This window comes from Astatotilapia calliptera, chromosome 3 (genome assembly GCF_964374335.1).
Source record: "Astatotilapia calliptera chromosome 3, fAstCal68.1, whole genome shotgun sequence".
Taxonomy (NCBI): domain Eukaryota; kingdom Metazoa; phylum Chordata; class Actinopteri; order Cichliformes; family Cichlidae; genus Astatotilapia; species Astatotilapia calliptera.
Window position 1 is genome coordinate 44,718,251 of NC_137424.1, and position 23,510 is coordinate 44,741,760.

The 23,510-nt window shown below is 38.0% G+C and overlaps 2 protein-coding genes across 2 annotated transcripts; one reads left to right on the top strand and one right to left on the bottom strand.

The window, feature by feature from the left end:
• Positions 1-707: 707 nt before the first annotated feature.
• Positions 708-1,559, top strand: LOC145426080 (coagulation factor XIII A chain-like). The gene is made up of 2 exons (XM_080299624.1): positions 708-896; positions 1,326-1,559. Exons 1-2 carry the CDS (start codon positions 790-792, stop codon positions 1,465-1,467), a joined length of 249 nt encoding a protein of 82 aa, XP_080155750.1. The 5' UTR covers positions 708-789; the 3' UTR covers positions 1,468-1,559.
• Positions 1,560-2,124: 565 nt separating this feature from the next.
• On the bottom strand, positions 2,125-20,028 carry LOC113018873 (protein mono-ADP-ribosyltransferase PARP14-like). The gene is made up of 14 exons (XM_026162273.2): positions 19,285-20,028; positions 19,064-19,188; positions 14,609-16,123; positions 14,288-14,524; positions 13,814-14,038; positions 13,672-13,726; positions 13,358-13,504; positions 9,682-9,744; positions 9,116-9,292; positions 8,839-9,015; positions 8,097-8,726; positions 6,453-6,589; positions 5,363-5,543; positions 2,125-2,774 (listed from the first exon to the last, which is right to left on the bottom strand). Exons 1-14 carry the CDS (start codon positions 19,454-19,456, stop codon positions 2,488-2,490), a joined length of 4,128 nt encoding a protein of 1,375 aa, XP_026018058.2. The 5' UTR covers positions 19,457-20,028; the 3' UTR covers positions 2,125-2,487.
• Between the last annotated feature and the right edge of the window lie 3,482 nt (positions 20,029-23,510).

The following is a 23,510-nucleotide window of genomic DNA, read 5'->3' on the forward strand; positions in this document are numbered from 1 at the left end:
CTCACATGTAGTTTCAAGTAGTAATCTAAAAATATCTAAAGCTCAGAACCCAAACTTTAGAGTCCAATTGAAGTAAGCTTAGTTTATTATGCATGAACAAATAAACAAATTTTTCAACATATGGTTTGAATAACATTGTTGAAATGCTCATATTTTAGGTGTAAATTGTCAGAAAGACCAGAAGTGACCACACATAAATTGTATGTCTCAACATCAGCAATGATCTGTGCCTCTTTAAATATGTCCTTCCCATTCAAAGGTGCTTCAGCAGCCCCGCCTACAAGGGCTGGGAAAATCCGCCTCTTCTATTTCCATCTCACTCTGCTAAGTAAGGACCCAGACTGCACTGTGGCAGAAGCAGTTACACAAAGTAAAACTTGTGCTGTCATGAGCAGCCAGTTTTCTTTAAATTTAAGTTCAGGAATTTAAACACAGAGATGTTTGAAGATGGATTTATGTGCCGTTAATGTTGTGTAGTTGACAGAGTGACTATTTGATTGGCTGCTCAGTTAATAGTAAGTTATATAAGAAGATAATAATAACAACAACAACAACAACAACAACAACAACAATAATAATAATAATAATAATAATAATAATAATAATAATAATATCATTAGAGCAAAAATGTTGTTCAACACAAAACAGACAGCCCCCTATGAGCAAACGGTTTGCTTTGCTTTCATTACATGTTTGATGTCCTGTTTATCAAAGTTGGATTTTAGGGGTGGATTTTTACATGTCCTGTGTGTACTTCAGGTGTCTGGTAGAGGCAAAGTGAGTGAAGAGATGATAGCAACTGTGGAGTTCACAAACCCCTTCAGCTTCAACCTGGAGAACGTCTACATTCGCATGGAAGGACCTGGGATGATGGAGCCAAAGTCCAGGTATTACAGGTGAGTGATCATGAACAACTGTTTGTATAAAATATTTCCACATAAAACCAAAAACTGGTTTCAGTTTCATCTTATTCCTTTGGATCTTTCCAGATTAACGATTTTAAGATAAGATAAGATAAGATAAGATAGAACTTTATTAATCCCTCGGGTGGGTTCCTCTGGGAAATTCGACTTCCAAAAAAAGCACAGCAACGACCGAAGTTACAGTTACAGAATTGTTATATATATACACACACACACACACACACACACACACACATATATAAATACAGAGACAAATATAAATAAAATATACAAAGGGGATAAATAGAATAAATAGGAATAAAAAATAAAAATACAAGTGAATTTTATAGCCTCTAAATAGTAGCAAAAGGAAAAAAAACCACTTTTTGCTTTAATATTTTTGACGTGTTTGTCTTTTCTCAGGTTGGTCATAGGAGGCTCTTCTCTGACCTGGACTGAGTATTTCACTCTGCAGAGGACCGGGACAAGCAGGGTGATCACCACTCTGGACTGTCCTGCTCTCCGGCAGGTTCACGGCCAGGCGTCTGTCACCATCAACCCCTGAGAGTCCGTGAACATGAAGCTAAATAAACGGATATTCATTTATCCGTTCATTCTTCAGTTATTCTTTTACCACATAGAGGCCTATATCGTCATTATCCAACTCCAGTTTTTCAGCTATATAGCTTTAGCATTGGTGATATTTTTTTCAAATGCTGCAGATAGTAGTAAAATGAATAGCTAGTAGCTAGATGGCTTATATTTTAAACATAGATTCAGTTTTGTAGTAAATGAAAACACAAGGAAGGTTGACTTGCCTTTTTGATATATGGGAAAGCTATCTTTTTGACCCTTTGACAAAGTGAATAATTTTTAGCTCTAAAATTAGCACATTTAAATAAATTTTTGATAATTTTTTGGCCACTAGGGGGGAGAATTACTCCAAAAGAAACATCTCAAGACACAGACAAGAAAGATTATCATCCTTTGGAGCTATTATCTCATCACTCATGTGTTTAACGCTCATTTTACCACAGTTAACATTTTAAACTACTATACCAGATGGTTTGCTATGTTCAGCAGTTACCTGATTATGAACTGAACAAGTTTGCATATGTGTTTGCTTAATTTGATCACAATTTAATTAAATATCACAGTTTCTTTTTAAATGTTGATCACCCACGTCCTCTAATTTTTCCTTTTTCAAGAATGGACCACACAGTCATACAGTAAATCTTTATTAGGGTTATGTGCCATGTTCTCAGATTAATTAGGTGTGATTCAAAGTGCTTTACACTTGGCAAAGTGAAGATGTAAGGTGCAAATTTTTGCCAAATAAAAATTTTAAACGGCATGATTGCGTAATATGTTTCCAGTGTTTATGTACATATATTTCTACTTCAGTAGCAGGTCAATAATTAAGCTTAAAATCAGACAGAATTCAATACTTAAGAAATAAACTCGTAATTTCATTAAATATAATTGTTTGTAATGTGAAATGTACATATATAAGTTTTATAATTTTCTTTTTGTATTTTTCAGACACCATCATTTGTCAACAGTGGAAAACACTTTTCCTTTACTCTCACTTGAACGTGATGAGGTAGTCAGGGTACGCTTGGTTGTCATGAAACACAACATACATGCTGGGGTTATCTATTCTGTCTACCACACTGTCATAGCGGTCGTGAGGCTGCTGGGGGTCTCGAGGTGGAGGCACCATCATATCACTTTGGCCCAGAGTGTAGATGCCTGTGAGGACTCGGGCGACGAACATTAACTGAGAACCATCAGCAGCTGGCTTGGAGTAGGTGGGCTGAGCCGAGTAGTTGGCATTTACAGCAAAGTAGGTCCCACGACCATATGAAGTTGCTGAGGGTAGGAAGAAAAAAAGAAAGTTAACAATAGGTGATCCTCTTTAAACTGTAGTGACTTGCAGCATCAATCACATGATACCGCTCAGCCTCCTGGCAGTAGATCTTTAGGTGTCACAAATACCCTGGAAGTACAAGCTGTAGAACACAGAATTACTAGTTCACTATACTGTTAATTTCATATCTTTCACCAGGTGTTTAGACCACATTGTTGACTGTAACTGACATGTTTTATTAGTGCATGCAGGAACATAAAATATCTGTTCAACCCGACAAGGAATCAAATGCTGTTATTGTACTAGGCCTGAAAACACCTTCACAGTCACATAAAACACCAGTTTTTATGTGTCCCAAAGCCACAAATGCTTACTAATGTTCAAACAAACACAACCCCCCCCCCCCCCCCCCCAAAAAAAAAAAAAAAATCCCTGCCTTCCATGCCATCCTTGAAACATCAGTGTCACCAGAAGTGAAAATAATTTATTCAGCCTTAATATATGAATGCTCTCATACTCACAGTGTATTCTTACCTGCATTGTCCTGACAGTATACAGGACCAAATAGTGTAATACTTGATGGGCTGTTACTTGTCAAAGGTCTATTTAAACACATTGACTCTCATCATTTGTAATTAATAACAAATACTGTAATAAACAAATAAATCTATTCACCATTAGAGTCAGTTTTGTGAAGCGTGGAACATCAGACAACAAGATTTTTAATAGAGACGCCTATGGTATCTATTTGACAATCCTATGTCGCCTTGTTTTGTGTTATGGTGTTCACGAAGTCGGTTGCTCATGTCAAACAACGCTTGCCCGGTGGGCAAATACAGTAAAAAAAAAACTATTAATACAAAGTGGGTTTTTTTTCATGTGCCACTTCATAAGGTAAAAAAACTGATCAAGCTAAGTCTCATACAGGATGTTATTATTTATTTAACAAAAACTAAACCAAAATGCAGAAGCAGTGAATAACAAAACTAAGTACAAGCTATGACTCAATACCTTAATAATTAAACCATCATAAGCAGCAATGACTTTAAGTAGTCATTCCCTGTGTCACTTTATCTAGCTCTAACATTGTTATGGAGAAATTTCGTCCCGCTCTTCTTTACTCTTGCTTCACTTCATCGAGGTTTGCAGGAATTCATTCATGCACAGCTCTCTTAAGGTCCCACCACATCATTTAAGCAAGGACACTGGGCCATTGCAGCATTTGCAGCCATTCTGTTGTAGATTTTCTGCTGTGCTTGGGATCACTGTCTTACTGCATGATCTATATTGGATATGCTTTAGCTGTCAGACAGATAATGTCACATTAGACTCTTTAGAACAGAGGCGCTCATGGTTTACTCAATGACTGCAATGTGCCCAGGTCTTGTGGTTGCAACAGTTGACACACACCTGAATACTCTAGAACAGCGGTCCCCAACCTTTTTTGTGTCATGGACTGGTTTATAACCGACAATATTTTGTGTGTCGGTCCGTGAAATACAACAAAATAAAACCAGTACTGGTACCCCCCCAAAAAAGAAGATTTATTCATAACACAAGGGAAAAGACCCAGGGAAACCAAGTTAATGATAAAAAAGATAAAAAATTAACGATAAAAACGATTGCCAAAACTTCTGTTTTTATAAAAATACTTTATAAAGGGGTCACTTTGGCTTTCATACACTGCTTCCTCCTTTTGGCTTAATTTTTGTTAAATGAATAATGAAACTTAATATACCTTATATATCTTCCTGTCATCTGAGGTTTTTATTTACTTAATTTCAAGACTGCTAATGACAAGGTTACTTTTATTATGCTCTGATAACTAAAACCTTTTAATGTAAAGACAATGTTTTTTCTTTCAACATTTAATTGTAACTCTACTTGTTTACTTTAACTGCCATAAATGTAAATTATTTCAATGTGTTTAATTTATTGTGTTTATGTATGTTTTCTATTTCCTTTATTTATTGTTGTTTCTTTTGGGGTAGGTACTATGTTACTTTCTGTGTTGCGCATAGGCTCCTTTAAGAGACGCAAAGGGAAGTTAAGAAAGCATGTGCAAAGAAGCTAAGTTGTAAGTTAAATAAGTCACAAAAAAGATTAAATAATCTGTTTCAAAGTGAAGCGAAGTGTTGAAAGAAGAGGTGAAAGAAGTTGGGGAGTGTTTTTTTGTTAAGCATTGTTTAATTCCCCCATGGTTACATGCAGCCAGCGAGGTACAGTAACTGTGTTTTGTTTATCGCATATTTGTTAACTTTGATTTAAATGTTTATTTGTAATATTTATGCCTGGTCATTCTTTACGGTTATGTAATGACAGTTTGACTGTGGATTTTATGGTGGTTTGGAGGAGAAGTGTGACGGAAGAATAAATCCATCTGTGAATGAAGAACCATGGAGTTGTGTATTACCTGGAGGGAGTGATATTTAGTGTTTTGCAAATATTTGTGCAATTGTAAGAAGACTCCGGTGTTGACTTTGGTTAGAACATGGTTTTGGCACTGACAGATTGCATGTGGTACTTTCCAAAAGCTTAAGAGATAAATGCTGGCATGTTCTGTAGTTGTGGATTATAAAAAGACCATCACCATTTTGCCCAGCAAAGCGCCTGTTGAATCCAGTTTTCATTATGGAGTCGCAATTGTCCTGGGTCGTCCCGTGGTACAGAAGTTTCTCTCCTGCTCCTCCCTCGTGTGCATTCTTATCAGAAATGAGCTTCTTCTGTGCTTCATAGGCGCGACGCAGGTGAACGTTCTGCAAACGCTCAATCTGACGACAGAGAAGAAGGACAAAGGATCAACAAGCTGCCAAACAAGGTAGTCAAGGATATTAATTACATCTGAGGGGTCGTTTTATGCTTATATATTCTCTGGGACATAAAATGAGGCGTGCATCTCAGGTATGAGAAGCGTCTGTGTTATGAACAGCAATCAATTAATTACTTTAATACTGCAAATTATGTCGTCATCAATTCAGTGGACTTCAGCGATATGGTGGACTGAAACTAAAATCCTCCTAAAATCCCAAATGAATGAATAAATAAATACAATTGAATTAAATAAATCATATCTTTTAAATGGGGAAATTAGTTTGTTTATAAAATGTGACATTGACTGATTTCTTGTAACTTGAAATTATATTATGATGTTTTACTCTTCCATTTTATATGTACATTAATTATTTAAATATAATTTATTTATTAATAAATGAAGTTTTAGCATCTCTGTATGTGGAAGTGAAGCACTGGAACAGGCTGAGTGAGGAACTGAAACAAAGTCCCAGCATGACCGCTCTGACTGGTCGTTCTCACCCACTATTTACACAGACAGTGTGTATATACATGTACGGGTGTGCGCATGTATGTTCATGTATATTTGTGTCAGTATCTGTTTATATGTACATATATCTGTAAATATGTATATCTCAACAAACTGTGAGGAAGAATTTATGATAGGATACGTCATAAACATGAAGCAATAATAAATAAATAATGGGGAATTACTGTGAATAATATACATAAATATTAAAGCAAGTTAAAACAGAAATATCTGTGTTCCACTTCACAGTTGCATAATATTTCATTAATAACATTTAAGAAGAATAAAGTAGTGATGAAGCAGCATGCGTATAATAAGACAGGTAATATAAGTAGAAACTGATGCAGGGAGAGCAACACACCTTCATCACAGTTTTGGTGACAGTTCGTTTGAAGGCCTCCTTCACTGTCTGGTACTCTGGAGAAGAAGACTCCAGGGGAATGACCTTCATACTTTCACTGGCAGCCATGCTGTCCCAGTACAGAGGGAAAGTAAAGTCTAAAAGAGACAAGCATATATAGCATACACACGAGAAGACACAGAAAGAGCCTATGCTGAGATTTATTTTTTGCTATTTACTACAAATCTTGCAGTAAATACCAATCAACAAACAACAAATCAAAAAATCTATATTTTCATGGGATGGTCTGTGAATAAAACCAAAATGAAACATGTAATAGGGCCTGTCTGACAATAACATAACACTGCTTCTAAGTTAGACATTTAAACATGAAATAACAGGGCAATATGATCCTCAGTTATCTGCTGATGTGGGATTTTTATATTTCTTGTTTAAAAATGAACTGTTTATGCTTACTTTCATAATGACTTTTGCAACCTTCTTTACTTCAAACTGTTTTTTATCACTCATACACGTAGTGTCTTGACGGAGGGTTGTGGGTTGCGTTTCACACACCCCTGTTTCATACCCCCACATACATCTGCCGGGTACTGGACAATTCTTGGGCGCCTGGAGCTCAGGAACTTGAGCTTTTTTGCTTGCACCACAGTAGCTGGCCTCTAGCAGGGTCGGTTACCTATTGCCTATAGTACTCTGGGACTCTCAGGGCTCTAGAGTGTGACCAGTTTGGTTGCATATGCACCTTAGTTTTTCCATGGTGTGACTAAAAAAAATCCTAGGTCGCACCGGTGTGACCAGCCGTTCAGTACAAAAAAATAAAAAGAGTCCGCAATTCCGAAAGTCTCCGTGTGGTCAACAACAGACACACATTATGCCCATATTGTGGTCTAAATCAATCAGAGATAACCGGGCGGGACCTCTGTGATTGGCCGTGGTCCAGATATTCCTGTAGTCCTTTGCGTGTGTGCGTTTGAAAGTGCAGGTGAATAGAGGTGAGTAGCTTGAATGAAGGGATAAAATGACTTCCGACAAGAAAGCCTCATTTCTGCTGTTTAATAGTGAAGAAATTTTAACTTTTTAAAATTATGCCAAATTGTGAAACCCTTAGATTATGCCAAAGCACTTTAAGCACAAGCACTTTTTCAGTAACTTATCTTTCTTGTAGAAATGTGCACCAAATAAAGAACTTTGTGTTGACAAGATTATTTACAAATCTGTCTGTATGGACAGCAAGTAAAAAAAAAGTGAACATGTAAAACTGTGGGGTTAAATGATGTGGTTGAAAAATTTGGGTGCGCTTAACTTTTGTGCTGGTGGACCTAAGAAAAAAAGTTAGGCGCACCAGTGCAACTGAGGCAAAAAGTTAATCTAGAGCACTGCATTTATGTACCTGTGCATTTGCAAATTTCTGTGTACCAGCTGTTGTATGTTTGTTTTTCTTACAGGTGCAGTAGTTTGCTATACATTATTCATTTCTATTTCTACACTGTCCTTTCATTAAATCTGGATTTCATTTCATGGAAATCTCTTTAATAAATCATTAAATCAAAATCTTAACAATTGTTTGTTTTAACTTTATATTGCTCTCAAGCATCAAACTCTAGTATCAGTCAGGCTCTTTACACAACACTGAGATCTTCTCACCTGTCAGATTCTCAAGTCGCTTCAGCTTCATTGCCTGTCTGTTCAGTTGCTGTGTGGCCACCATCATCTGTAGATTAACCTCCCATACGAGTCCCTGTGCGTCTGTTATTCCTTCTGTTAATTCGTTGTTTTCCAGTTGGTGATTGGCTGTTCTGGGAAGTCTTTCCCAGTTTCCGTTATGTGCCAGGATGCACCAAACAACTCGATGGTACAATTCCTCCTCCTCCCTGACTCTCACCTCATTAGCAAGACCCATTAATTGACACTGATTCATTTTCTGCATCACTCGGGTGACCCCGCCTTTTAGCCCGCTCACTGTTAGGGCGCCAGACTGATCAGTTTGCATGAATAGACCTTCAGACTCCACCAGCTCCTTCAGCTCCATCATGTCATCCTGGTCGAGGGGTTCCAGTTCCTCCTTTGAGAAGGTGTTACTGGAGCACTGTGTGTGATATTGATGCTTCAGCTTTTCCATGGCATCGTCAACGTCCTTTTTGGAAAGACCCAGGAACATGAAGACAGACTGCTGACTTGTAGAGCTGATTTGGAGACTGCTGAGGTATGCACTCACAGAAAGAGGAGGCTGTTGTTGCTGTACTTGAACTGGAAGTACTGGAAGTACTGGAAGTACTAGAACAAATCAGGAAAAGTTTTCAGTAAAATATCTGTAATCAGTTTTTAATTTAAAATTCATTACACTAAATAACTACACAAAATGTCAGTTTGTGAATATTTCTGTCACCTCTGTTGATGACAGCTGGGGAATACATCTGCATCGCTTCCTCTTTAAAAGTCAAGAAGACATCAATCTTAATCAGGACGAGACGGATGTCAGTGAGGCTGGTCATGATTGATGCAGATGACTTGATCCCTCGAAGAATGGCTCCTGCCACAATCGCAGGATTCAACCCTCCAGCTCCTGTTAAAACACCACTTGCATTTAGGTGTGTGTGTGTGTGTGTGTGTGTGTGTGTTTCACAACAAACAGAATAAATAGAAATGCCAAACAAGATACTTACCAGCACACATGGCAGGAATTGCCACTGAGTTGTATTTATGAATTTCACAATAACGCATGATACCACACACAAGTTGTTCAATGAGGACCTCATCCTGTTTTCCATGCACGTGTAAAATAGTTTTACATGGGAAGTTTCCAGACTGGGTCTCGAAAATTTGTCCTCGATTCACTTTTGCTGCACAGAAAGTGACAGAGGATGGATGAGTGATAGTCAGATAAGTAAGATGAGAAGGTGAGTAGCAGCTTTTCATTAATCCTTTATTTATCCAGGTAAAAAATCTCATTGAGATTAAAAATCTCATTTCCAAGAGAGACCTGGCATCATAGCAACAAAAGTCACATACCACATAGGTATATAACATTTAAAACAAATACAATATCCCATACAAACATTTGTAAAATATACAATAACAGATCAAATTAAGAGTACATTTAAAAACAATCACACTGAGTAAAAGAGCTGTTCTCTCGTTCCTTTAAAACAGACTTAAACTCTCCCAAGGTAACCAATTCTGATAATTTCAGTTCCTTCTGCAGATTAGCAGCAGCTTCTCTTTTTCTCACCTGCTTTCAGTTTAGCTTCCACCTCTGGTCCAGCTACAGTTAAGATGTCTTTGCATACTCCATCTGTAGATGACGAAAAATAAGAAAATATGTATTAAAGGTCTTACAATCTGTCAATAAAGGCAAGTTTGTGAAGCTGTGCTATATGCTAATCTTGTTCTAATTTTAGCATGCTAACACAGCTAATCAGCACCAGGACTGACTGGTGATGATGGTGGTTATTGACCTTTACATAACTATTGCCATCCATTTTTTTAGTAACATGCCGACTTTTGCTACTGTAAAGTTTAGGGCAAGTTGCACAGTTGGTTAACAAATAGATTTCGATTTGTTAGCATATAATAAAAATCACAAAAGCCAACCTTATAGTAGCAGGAAAGGAAAAGTTAGGACTCCAAAAAGTCTAAGATAATCTTATTAAAATGAATATGTAGTGCCTATTGGTTAAATACTGATATATTTATATATTTAATAATTGTATTTAATTAGTAAGCACAACTTTGGATCAACAGTAGACAGCAACAACAATAAGACACTTGATGCCACAGTATTATTTTATGTTCCCTTTTGTGGCACAGTTGAATACTTGCAGTGTAGTATCAGACATTCTACCCATTTAATTTCTTAGTCTTGCTTCCTGCTTACAGTTACTCATCAACCCTATTTCCCCAAATCAATCCACATACATTTATGAGAATTGGTATTCTAAGGTATGTAAAAGGTTAATCCTTGCCAAACATGCTTGGCTAGAAATCAAACGATACTCACGCCGAGTACACACTACAGGCAGCATACCTGTTCACCTTTGTTCCCTGCCGGACTGTCACTGAGTCACTTATTTTTGTTACTGTTTGATAATCTCAGTCCTGATTGCTTTCCAGCACCTGTGCCTCAGAGTTTTGCATTTTGTCATCCACTAAGCCTGTTCCTGCTGAATATGCCTAATATGCACTATGGGCTTTAAAATGTGAGCGGTCAGAGGCCTGTGGCCAAAGTTGCAGACCTATTTGACAAGGACACCCTACTATGTTTTAATGGCTTGACACAGAAATTTGGCATTCCAACCAAACATTTCTTCAAATCAGAAGCTTCATATCAAAAACTCAAAAATCCCTAACATTGCCCACTCTAAACTCATTAGAGGACATAGCAATAAACCATCAGCTGAAGAAAGGTTTAATATCCCGTTTTTACAGCAACCTCAGAGATGGCTCTCAAACATCCTCAGAAAAAGAAAGACTCGCATGGTGTCAAGACTTAGAGTATAGAATAACTACAGAGGAATGGCAAAAAGCCTGCTTGAAAGCCCAAACACAATCTATAAACACCCAATTTAAACTAATCCGGTATAAATGGCTAATGAGAACATATATCACCCCAACATTATTAAACAAATTTGACCCCAAAACTCTGGACATATGTGTTAAATGTGGGAAAAAAGGCACACTGATGCATTGCCTGTGGGAATGCTCAGAAATCCAAAAGTTTTGGAAAGAAGTTTTAGATGTAATTGCTCATATTACAAGTGTCAAGCTGAATCTATGTCCTAAACTATGGGCGATCGTGGCTCAAGAGTTGGGAGTTCGCCTTGTAATCGGAAGGTTGCCGGTTCGAGCCCCGGCTTGGACAGTCTCGGTCGTTGTGTCCTTGGGCAAGACACTTCACCCGTTGCCTACTGGTGGTGGTCAGAGGGCCCGGTGGCGCCAGTGTCCGGCAGCCTCGCCTCTGTCAGTGCGCCCCAGGGTGGCTGTGGCTACAATGTAGCTTGCCATCACCAGTGTGTGGATGACTGAATGTGTAAAGCGCTATATAAATACAGGCCATTTACCATATGAATCCTAGGAATTTTCCCCGCTGAAATTCGGGGATTGTGGGTTTTTTTAACCACAATCTTCTGCCTGTTACAGGCTAAATATAGCATAGCCACATCATGGAGATCCATTAGTAGACCACACTTGAGAACTTGGTTGTCGACACTGTCAAAATCCCTTGCTTTGGAGAAACTTACGTCTATGATAAAGGGTAAACATGCTTCCTTTAAAAAAAATGTGGGGAAAGTTTTTGTTATTTTTGGAAAGTGAGGAGATGACCGATAGTGAACAGAAATGACTATATCCATTTAACCTGTATGGGAGAAGTAGTGTTGCAGCTGTTAAAGAGAACCTGGGGGGCCTGCGAGTGCTGGGCCTGTTCAATAGAAGGACAGGAGAAGAGATGTGAAATTAAATGGACTGGAACTGAAGAGGACACAGCTTATCATTGCAACCGTTAGGTCGGATGCCTCTCTAACTAACTTGACACCCTTGGACTAAACTTCAGCCCGAAGCCCTGGAATAATGCACTTAAACCTAATGTCTCACTGTGTTATACCTGTTTTTTTCTGGAGCACTGTCTGTTAACCCTTGATTTTTTTTTTTTTGGGGGGGGGGGGGGGGGGGGTTGTTTTGTTTTTGTTTTTTGGTTTTTTTTGGTTTTTTGGGGGGGGGGTTGTTTTGTTTTGCTTTGTTTTACTTATCTATATATTTTTTTTTCTGTAATAATATCTGAATGATCTACATGGGAGAGTATGTATAACTATATCTATGTGTTTCCCCAACACTGTTCATACACGATGTACATACATTACTATTATACACTCAAATTTTTTTTTTATTAATTTCCTCCTCTATTTTATGTAAATTCTCTCTTCCTGTTGGTTAAAATGTTGTTGGAAAAGCAATAAATAAAAAATAAATCTTTGACAAAAAAAAAATGCACTATGATTTCACATATATAGTTTCACACATATAATATGTAGCTGCTGGGATGATGACATTTTTTATATAATTTGGATCATTTTTTTTATCTTGTCAGGGTCTGTGTCATTGTTGTAAATTGTTTAAGATGTAGATTATTTATGTTATGTTATTTTATGTAGTTAAAGTTATGGTGCTTTTATTGTGAAAGTCAAGCTTGTTTACAAGTCTCGCTTTTTCCTTTCTGGAAGTCGGGGAAACACCTGTAAGTGTGGAGCAAGAATGAGCCCGTAATGATCTTTATTGAAAGTCACGTTAAGTACAATGAACTTTAACTACACGCTTAAAAGGAAACCTCTGAAGAATGGTGACTAATTCGTTTTTTGCAGCCAACGAGGTATTATTGGTCTATTTTGTTTTGTTGTACAGTGTTATTTTAGGCGCTGTGTCTTATGTTGAGCCTTTATGTTGTTAATGCTGTGTAGTTTTCACGGTGGCTTTGGAGAGCAGTCTTCAAATAAACCAGTGACAGAAAACCAATTGCGTTGGTCTGTGCTTCGAGGGAATTATATAATATGTGAAACTATAACCATGATCAGTACTAGATCCCAAATACAAAAAGTTATCTAGTTTTGCTGGCCCGTGTGCATTAGAAAGTAGTGGCATAATTACTTATGCTGCTGGACCATGACTATCTATTGTATTTTTGCTGAGTATATATAATTATATGGTTTTTAGCTAATATACGTGACCTACTGATAATGCTAGATGAAAACTTTGATCTTCAAAGATTATATTCATATGGGCATCCCCATTTCTGTGCAGATATTAATGAACAGCTGTAAAGAGCTATGCTACCATTGTGGATAAAAAAATATTTTACAGATGCAACTGGGTTGTCCTGCTCACTACACCTTCATGTATTCCCCAGTTTCACCTACCAAGGTCAAAACTTTTGAAGTTGGTTGTGTTCACCACAGCATCTGTAGTCTCATTAGTGATGTCACCAAACACCACATGTAGTTTAACCCCACTTCCCACTGTCATGATGATGTCATCTAGGTCGCTGGTGAGGGACCTGAAGATTGCTGAGACGAAGAAGACCACACATTAGCTATTGTTTGATATATTTAATCTGATGACTGAGGGTACTAATGAAGATGGTAAAATATGGGACTGGCTTATTGAATGTTTTTATCTCCTCACTATGCATTAATATCACATAATGAAGACAGTCTGAGTAGTGCAAGTTTACCTTGGCCTCCCTGGTTCATATTTAAGCTGAGCTGTTTGTAGACATCATGATAGCACTGCAGATAAAAACACAGAATAACATGATAGATAATTGATTCCTGCATGTTACAGATCACATACAGGACATATCAACTGACACTGACCTCCTCAGAATCAGGGTAACCAGGTTTAATGACAATGTGGATGTTTGTAAGAGATCCAGAAGATGCAGATAATCCAAACTGGTGAATGATGTCAGTCAACACTTGAATGGCTTCTCTCAGCGGATATTTTAAAATAACACCTGGCCCAATGATTGGAACGGCCACTGAACCCAAATTCTGCTGTACACAAAGCTCCAGACACTTTTTTAGACCGTTACCAAGAGCCTGCAAATCAAAATTTACATATTTTTAAACAATGCTTTCAAACTTAACTCTTGTATTGCACACTGCAACAGAGCACGGAAAACTGTGGGATCCACAAAAAAGTTCAGTTTGGTTGCATAAATGTTCCTTTGCAGTTATCTGGTTTGTGCATTGATATTTTCGCATTAATTTAGTATTTTATTATCTTTAATTATCTTTTCTTTTGTGTTTTCCATCACCAGAAGTGTTAATGAAAGTCCTTAATTTTACCTGAACACTCTTTCCTCTTACTCCGTCCCAAGGCAAGCACTCAATGAAGAAAATCTTGGAGCAGCCCAGAGATGGAGGTGCATCAACCATCTGAACATCACCAGGGGCGAGGGCACAACTGGCTAAGACTGAATCAAACTTTAACTTTAATATATTCCCAACTTTGGCCAACAAACTGTTGCCAATATTTGTAGAAGTCAGCTGTTTGTTGAGCATGGGGACCACCAGAACATCCGCCTGCAGAAATAATATTGAATAACATGAATGTTGATATTTTATTTTGGGATTATGGGAAATAGAATTGAATGGAAATAATCAAACCTGTTCATTTTCTAAACTGCTGAGTTTGATCTTCAGGTTTGTTCTGTTGATTGCAGAGTTTCCAACTGTGCTGTACATGCTGCTGCTGTAGCTGAGAGATCTAGGTGTATCACTGAGTCTGCTGGTGTTTCGTGGTCTTTGCACATTTGGGATGGCTGCAGTTTGTTTATCTCGGATAATGACGTGACAGGAACCCTCTATCAGCTCTTTAGTCACTTTACCCTCTTCCTGGAAGTACTGCTGAGCCCCTGGTCCATCTAGAGTCAAAGTGTCTACTATAACACTGTCTAGAGTTGATGTTAGGGCCTCCTTGGCCTCCTGAACATGACATCGAGGACCAGACACAAACACACAAGGATTTGGAAAATGTGAGGCTTGTAAGGTCACCTTGGTCTGCTTCATGCCAATCAAGTCTAGGATTTTATTAAAACAGTCGACCATTTCAGGATGAAGCAGATTGATGTTTTCTTGAGTTGAAACTTGATTCAACTGGAAGTCATGAAGAACTTCATTGAGCTTGGCCACATTTTCACTGTAGCCCACCAGTTGGACGTTGGTTGTTGAGGTTCCCCTGGCGCCTGGCATGTAGCTGATGTCCACTCTGAACTCTCTACTGTTTGCCTCGTTCTTGGCTTTCATCAGAATTTCTTTCAACCCGTTGAGATCTATTGCACCCTGCAGCTGTACAGTGGTCACTTTAAGGTCTCTCATTACTGCTGCCTCGGCCATATTTAAAGCATCAGAGGACAAACTGGACAGAACCAGATCTGCACCCACCTCAAAGAAAACAGGGTTTCTGAGGCTCTGCTGGAAGCGAGTTTGGTATTTTGGGATGGCATCACTGGTCTTCATGAAGGTTAGCAGAGCTGTAGGGAACTTAACGCTCTTCTCCTTTATGTTCTTAATTAGTTCAACCAGTTTTGCAGCTCCTGACTGCACCTCTTTGTCAGGGCCCTCCAAAGTGATCATGGCACTACCTCTGATGATTGTAACCTCTGGACAATTAGCACGCATTTCTCGATTGAACTCTTCTTCTATGAGCTTGAAGTTCTTCTCCACAATTGGCACTTCCTTTTTGGTGGGTAGGCTTTTTTCCAGAATTGCAATCTTCTCCTTCATGGCATCAACCTCTCCCACAACCACAGCATAGCCACTCTCTGTGTAAACTTTGATATCATCTGTCTTAAAGGCCGAGTCCTGCAGTACCATTTTCATCTGTTTTGGCTCAAGCACATGATAGCAGAGGTAGGTTTCGGTGAGCTGGACGAAGACCTGATCCACCTGATACTCCCATTTCTCTGCAGCACCACCAAATCCTCCTCCTGGACCCTTGTCAACCTCCCCTCTAACCAAAACCTCCTCTTCATCAAAATTTAGCTCCACTGTGCAGCCGATTGACGACAGTTGTTTTTTCAAAAATTTGTATGCTTTACAGTTGTCTCTCAGGAAAAACAGCAGGAAAACATCTATCCTGAAAGTCTTCTCAAGACCTTTTATGTTTGGGTTTCTAGAGATCTGAAAGAAGGAAAGAAATCAAACAAATTTGTCAGTTGATGCTTAAAGATGGGCTACTTATTGTAAACAATTTACCACATAGGGTTGGGCAGTAAGTCAAAAATGAATCATATTCTTCATCCATTATGTACTATCTCTGCTATGTCCAGTCTATGTCCAGTCTGTGGCATGCATGACCCCCTTCATGGAGGAAACATAAAACACTGCCAAATATAATTACCATTTCCATTGCTTGGACATATATGTGGCTATAGTAAAGACAACATCAAACAAAAAGAAGACAACTATGGGAAAATACCAAAACTATCTCAGTTTTAGTGGTTCAGTATATTTACAGCACAAACCTAGTTTTTGTGTGCTTACTTTACAATCATAATCATTCATTATTCGAACCTGAGGAAAATGTTTAATTAATCACAATTTTGATTTAACGTCCAACCGTCCAGCCCTAGCTCCACAACGTCCAACACTCAAACACCATTTTAATCAGCAACTCTTAAGAGAAAAAAGACATGTCTTAGTATTTGTTTCTTAACCCTTTAAAGCTGGTCGGAGTGGGCACACTCTGTTTTGCATAGCTATTTTTAAATCCCGGTAGCGCTGCAACCAAGTAAGCTAGCGCAATAATTTTTTTGTATATGAAGCCGGAGGAGTTGTACTTACATCTTATGCCATCAGCTTGTCCTAGGTCACAGTTTCCTTCCACATATAGCTTTGCAAAAACTGCATAAAAAGCACTTGCAGCAAGTTGATTTATTTTCGTTTTTCCTGCAGTATATAAAATTTGGTGTATTTCAAAAACAAAACTATGAAGACACTTAAAATAAATTTCCTGTGGTGGGAAACTATTTTGTGCAACTTTTTTGTATTTACAGTTTTGAGGGATAAGCCTCTTAAATTTTTCTAACTAGAAATATATGTTAAAAAAACAAAAAAAAATTTGTAGTTTATTGCACTTTTTTGCAATTTATGTAATTACTATGCACTTAATGCATACATATTATTAAAATTTGGGTTGTATTGATGTATAGAAACTTGAAATGCTCCCAGAAATGGCACTACAGCATGTAAAAATATAATATAAGCTCTGGCGGACTTGGTTCTATGGTAGGTCTTAAAGGGTTAAATAAACCAGTTCTAAAAAAAGTTGTTGAGCAGTTGCCACTGTGGAATTAAAGAAATTATTTTGTGGCTACAATATATTCTGCATCATTAATGATATAATCTATAGTATTGATACTGCATTAAGATGTTTATTAAAACCTGCTGACTTTATATTAACCTTTTTATTACAGGTACAGCTAAGACCATTTTATACACATTGCATTTTGTGCTCAGTAAAGAGTTAAAGCTCAGTCAATTAAAGGTCTCAAGCTTTGTTTGGCACAAATGTCCAGGCAATCTATTGTGTAGGTGACTTAAGAGCAACAGAAGGTTAAAACTGCATACACACTTACAAAACACATATAGTACATATAATCTAGAAACAGGCTTGAGTGAAGGCCTGAATGTATTCAGCTTCTTGTTACAACCTGTGGCATTTGAGTTTACTTAGTAACAGGTGACAGAAGATGGGTCAACAGGAGGACAAGTCCACGGGGACCTCCAGGGACTGAAATCATCGCCATATTTGGGAAAAGATGTTAGAAAGAGGAACTTCTGTGTCTGACCGTAGCTCTAAAAATCATCTCATTGTCTGTACAAGATACAAATGATGTCCTTAGAAATACAAAAATATGTTATAGAACGCATGAGGGGGTGTCAAACCCTGATGATATATAAACCATTCTCTTTGTATTTTTGGGCAGAAGACATATGCTGATGTGATGCTGTGTACTTCTTCCTGCATGTGTGTTCTTAATAAACTCTTCATCTGATTGCACTCTACTGGGGCCTCCATTGGTTTGTTTTTGTGCCACTTGTCGAATTCGGGACAGATTCATACAGTCCTATGTTGATAAAAACACATTAAATTAATATCTGTTTATATGTTTTTGTTTTTGATTGTTATATCTGACTCTGACACTGTGTTAGAACAGAAATATACTACAACCCTGTTTCTAAAACGGACAGGATATTGTGCACAATGTAACTGAAAGTAGAATGCAATGACTGGTGATAATTTAGAACACAATATTATTTCATTTGTGTGCCAACGGGATGCAGTGTCAATGGATTCCACAAAGAATTTAATATTTTGTTGTATTTCAGATATATATATCTACTGGGATTTTCCCACACAACCATCTCCAGGGATTACAGAGAATGGAATGAAAAAGAGAAAATATCCAATTCTCTGCATGAAAACGTCTTCTTGATGTCAGAGGTCAGAGGATGGCCAGACTGCTTTGACTTGATAGGAAGGAAACAGTAACTCAAATAACATCACAACATTATAATAAAATTTTAACAGCAAAGATTTAAAGCAGCACTGTTACTCTCAAGGTGTACCTAATAAAGTGTCCAGTGAGAGTGTTACCATCTGGCCTTTTATGACCTATGTGTTTTGGGTTTTTTTGGTTTTTTTTAAAACAGTATCTTTGATGATATGGAAGTGGAGTATCATACATGGCATTGGTTACTTGCTTGTCTACAAAGGCTTTAATACTAAATATTATATCTGTATCTGCACAGTGTGCCATGATGTATTTTTCAGGTAATGTGTTCTTATTTAAACAATGCTGAACATGTATTTTACACTCTGTATTAACAGCGAGACTCAGAAGTGAAGGAAGCCTGAGAACTGTCAGTCACTGAAAACACTGAGGCACAATGAAATGAAAACTATAACAAAGAAATTGTTTTTGTCAATATTGTCCTCAGCTGTCCAACTTTTCCTGGAGGCTAACTCACTCCTCTTAAACTGGTTTGGCCACATTATTCTGGCGCTCAGTTTTTACTGTAACCAAAAGTCGTGTTTGAAAGAGCAGTAAACTGTACCAGTGATTGGCTTGTCGATGGCTGGTCAGAGGTCTGTGGTGAACTTGTCCGGCTCACGGTCAGCCGCACTTCTCCACTCGGAAGAGTGATGGTGTGAAACTTCCTCTGCAAAACTCTGTCTTGATCTGGAAAACATCCATAAACAGAGTCACTGAAATAGCCTGAATTTAAACACAAATCTAAATTTTTTTTTTTTTTTTACAAATGATCGACTGTCCTACCCTCTTTTAACTTGAAACAGATTTTATAAACTCTTCCTCCGAGTTTTTCAAGATTTCCGCAGTCGCCACCCCCGGAGTCTCGCCTTTTCTGAAAGTATCTCCTCACTTTCTCCTTCTCTCTGTCTGTAAAGTCAGTGGCTTCAAAAAACAGTGGATACTGATATTGATCCATTTTATCTGCAATTCTACACTAACATGAGAACTTTCAGCCCGTCTAACACTTGTTTGTGTCGCTCTGTCACGGCCTGTTTTTGTTTCACTTTCACTTTTAAAGTATCACATCCTGGTGTTTACACGCCCACACCCAGCAATGGAAAAAGTCCGCATTTAATTCTCAGGGGCTTTTCTCGGCTCACCTGCTCTGCAGGTACTTTAAAGGTGTTTCAGCTGTCAGAGTATAACTCTAAATTATATTTATGTCTTAATATGGTTTTGAGAAAGACATTTTACCAGTAATTATGCTGACAGCAAATAAGGGTTTGAACTTTAACATTTGAGAAAATCTGAAACAACAACAAATATATTTCACATAAACCCATCCATCCATCCATTCGTCCTCTTGCGCTTATCCCTATCTGGACGCAGTGGAGCTGGAGCCTATCCCAGCTACCATAGGTCTGTAGAGGCGGGGCACACCCTGAACATACAGGAATCCCTCCGTGTAAAACCTTCCTTATATCCTGCAGTATTACCACACCAACCCACTAGGTGTCATTATAGACCCAAAACTGTGTCGGTGCAGTGAGATGTAATAGTAATCCAGGGAAATTTGATATTCAAGTTGTTTTTATTCATGTTTTGCTTCATTTAACATTTAGGTTTAATTCATGATGTGGCCTCCAGAGTGAAAGAAAACACATGTAATAGCAATAGAGTCATTTCTAAAATGTTAATTCGTTAATACAATGAATGAAAAGATGTTATTTAAAATGTTTATAGAAACTATGAAGCAGTTTTAAGAAGTAAAGCACAATTATTGATGTACTGATAAAATACATTTATGTAGGTGTTACACTGTGTGTTCATTAATTCATTCATTCATTCATTCATTCATTCATTCATTCATTCATTCATTAATGAAACAGTTTAAACTGATGTTAGGCAATGAATGATCTAGCTAAGAAAGACAACAAATTTAATTTGGATGTTCAGACACACACGGCCCTGACTCAGTGAGTGTCAGAGGAATGAATCCTAAAATCTGGAAATCAGTCACAGTTTTTGTACCTATATCCTTTATTTTTCTTTCTCAAAGAATTTATTTTAAGAGCTAAAAAAGTATATCTAAAAATTCAGAGGGAAAAAAAAATCATTGTTGATGTAAGACATTTTAAAAACACTTTGTTTTTGATAATGCTACTAAACAAACTCAAAATCACATATTATTCACTTCTGAGGAAATTGCAAATATTTAAGAACCCAATCTTTAGAGTCCAATTGAAGCAAGCTTTGTTTATTATGCATTAACAAATAATGACATGGTTTTTCAAAATATGGTTTGAATAGCATTGTTGAAATGCTCATATTTTTGGTGTAAATTGTCAGAAAGACCAGAAGTGACCACGTATATATGTTGCACTGTCTCAACATCAACAGTGATCTGTGCTTCTTTAAATATGTCCTTCCCATTCAAAGGTGCTTCAGCAGTTTTTCCTTCAGAGTGATTATTTTTATGGCTGCTCAGTTGATAGTAGGTTAGATCAGCAAACAGTGACAGCGTTGACTGAGAGTGGGAAGGAAAAACTCCCTTTAACAGGATGAAACCTTTTAGCAGAACCAGGCTCAGGGAGGGGCAGCCATCTGCCTCCCCGCAGCTAAGAAAAATACATCAGTTTATAGAAAATATTTTAACAGTGTGACAGTAATTTGAGAAGAAAAACAAACTACAATATCTCTTAAAATACAACAGTGAAGCCATACAATAAACCTGAACAGAACCGATACAAATATTAATCATTTTATAACCACCCCCAAAGCCAGATTTACACAGGATACAACATACTCAAGTATCCTTTTGCACCAGAAGTAGTACTGTGAAATCACTGCTCAATCATAATGTTAAACTTCTACCTTCATCTGCTTGCATGGTTGCATTGCTCCAATTGTGACTTGGGGTGTTTTCACACCTGTGCCGTTTAATCTATTTAAGCAAGCAAGCAATTTATTTATATAGCGCTTTCAGATCAGCCACGAGCTGAACACAAAGTGCTGTACACTTGACATGCCAAACATGATACATTGAGCATGTTAAAAAAAATGAGAAAAATAGTAATAATAATATAAGATAAGTAATATATATATAAACACATTTAAAACAATAAAATCAGCACATTAGATTAAAACAATAAAATCAGGGTCAGACTGTGTCATAAGCCAAAGAGTAAAAATGAGTTTTAAGACGTGTTTTAAAAGTGGACAGTGAAGGGGCCTCTCTAATGTGCTGGGAAAGATTGTTCCACAGATTAGGAGCAGCAATAGAGAAGGCCCTGTCCCCTCTGAGCTTCCTCTTGGACCTGGGTACCTCCAGGAGCAGCTTGTCAGCTGACCTGAGAGACCTGGGGGGTGAGTAAGGATGCAGAAGCTCAGAGAGGTAAGTTGGGGCAAGACCATTTAAACATTTAAACACAAACATGAGAATTTTAAAGTGAACTCTAAGATATACAGGCAGCCAATAGAGTGAAGCCAGGACGGGAGTTATGTGCTCTCTTTTACGAGTTCTGGTTAAAAGTCGTGCAGCAGAATTTTGGACCAGCTGCAGACGAGAGAGAAGATGCTGACTAACTCCACAATATAGTGCATTACAGTAATCTAAACGACATGAAATAAAAGCATGGATTACCGTTTCAAGATGCGGCTGAGATAAAATAGGTCTTATCTTTGCCAAGCGCCTTAGATGATAAAAACTGGACTTGACAGTACCCCTAATTTGACTATCTAATTTAAAATCACTGTCCATCTTAAAACCCAGGTTTGTAACAACAGATTTAAAATACTCTGCCAGGGGTCCCAAATCAATAGCAGAGGGTTCACAAGGTCCACTAGGACCAAACAGAATGACCTCAGTTTTGCTGGAATTGCATCTTAGAAAGTTTAGGGACATCCAAGATTTAATGTCTTCTAGACATGCTAAAAGTGGCTTAATAGAGAAGGCATCGTTCTGCTTCAGAGGCAGATAGATCTGACAGTCGTCAGCATAGCAGTGGAAGGATATTCCATGCCTTCTGAGGATGGTTCCCAGGGGCTGTAAATATAATGAAAAAAGCAGAGGCCCTAAAATTGAGCCCTGCGGGACCCCAGACTGAAAAGTGGCAGAGGAAGACTCATACCCTAAAAAGTTAACACTAAAAGTTCTGTCGCAAAGATAAGACCTAAACCATTTCAAAGCAGTACCACAAATGCCTGCAAGATGGTGCAAGCGAGACAGTAAAATGTTGTGATCTACAGTGTCAAAGGCAGCTGTTAGGTCAAGGAGGACAAGAACAACATGATTGCCAGAGTCACAGGAAAGGAGGATATCATTAAAAACCTTTAAGAGTGCTGACTCCGTGCTATGCAAGTTTTTAAAACCTGATTGAAAGACCTCCAGGATACCATTCTCATTTAAAAAATCCATCAATTGGCAATGTAAAATTTTCTCTAAGATTTTAGACATAAAAGACAACTTGGAGATAGGTCTGCAGTTAGCCAATACAGTGTGGTCCAGGGCAGGTTTCTTAAGCAAGGGTTGTACTACCGCATGCTTAAAATTAGCAGGGACTACACCAGATATTAAACTGCTGTTTATAACACTAAGAACAGCCTGGCCTATGCTAGGAAAAATCTCCTTAAAAAATTGTGGTGGGACAGGATCATTTGGGGAACCAGAGGGCCTCAGGTGGCCAACCACATCCTCTAAATAAGAAAGAGACACAGGCTCAAACTGGTTAAAAACAGCAGAGCAAGGGATCAAGACAGAGGGGTCAGACTCAGGAGAAGAAATGAGAGCCCGCGTGGTTGCAACCTTCTCAATGAAAAAACACATCAAATCATTAGACAGTTTATGAGAGGCCTCCAAACAGTTTGTGGAGCATTTAAGACTAAGTCAATAGATTTAAATAACACACGTGGATTGTGACTGTTGGAGGAAATGATCTTTGAGAAGTATTTTCTTTTAGCCTCTTTGATTGCATCCTGATAGAGGCGCCAGCAGTCCTTTAGGATTTGAAGAGACACCTGCAGTTTGTCCC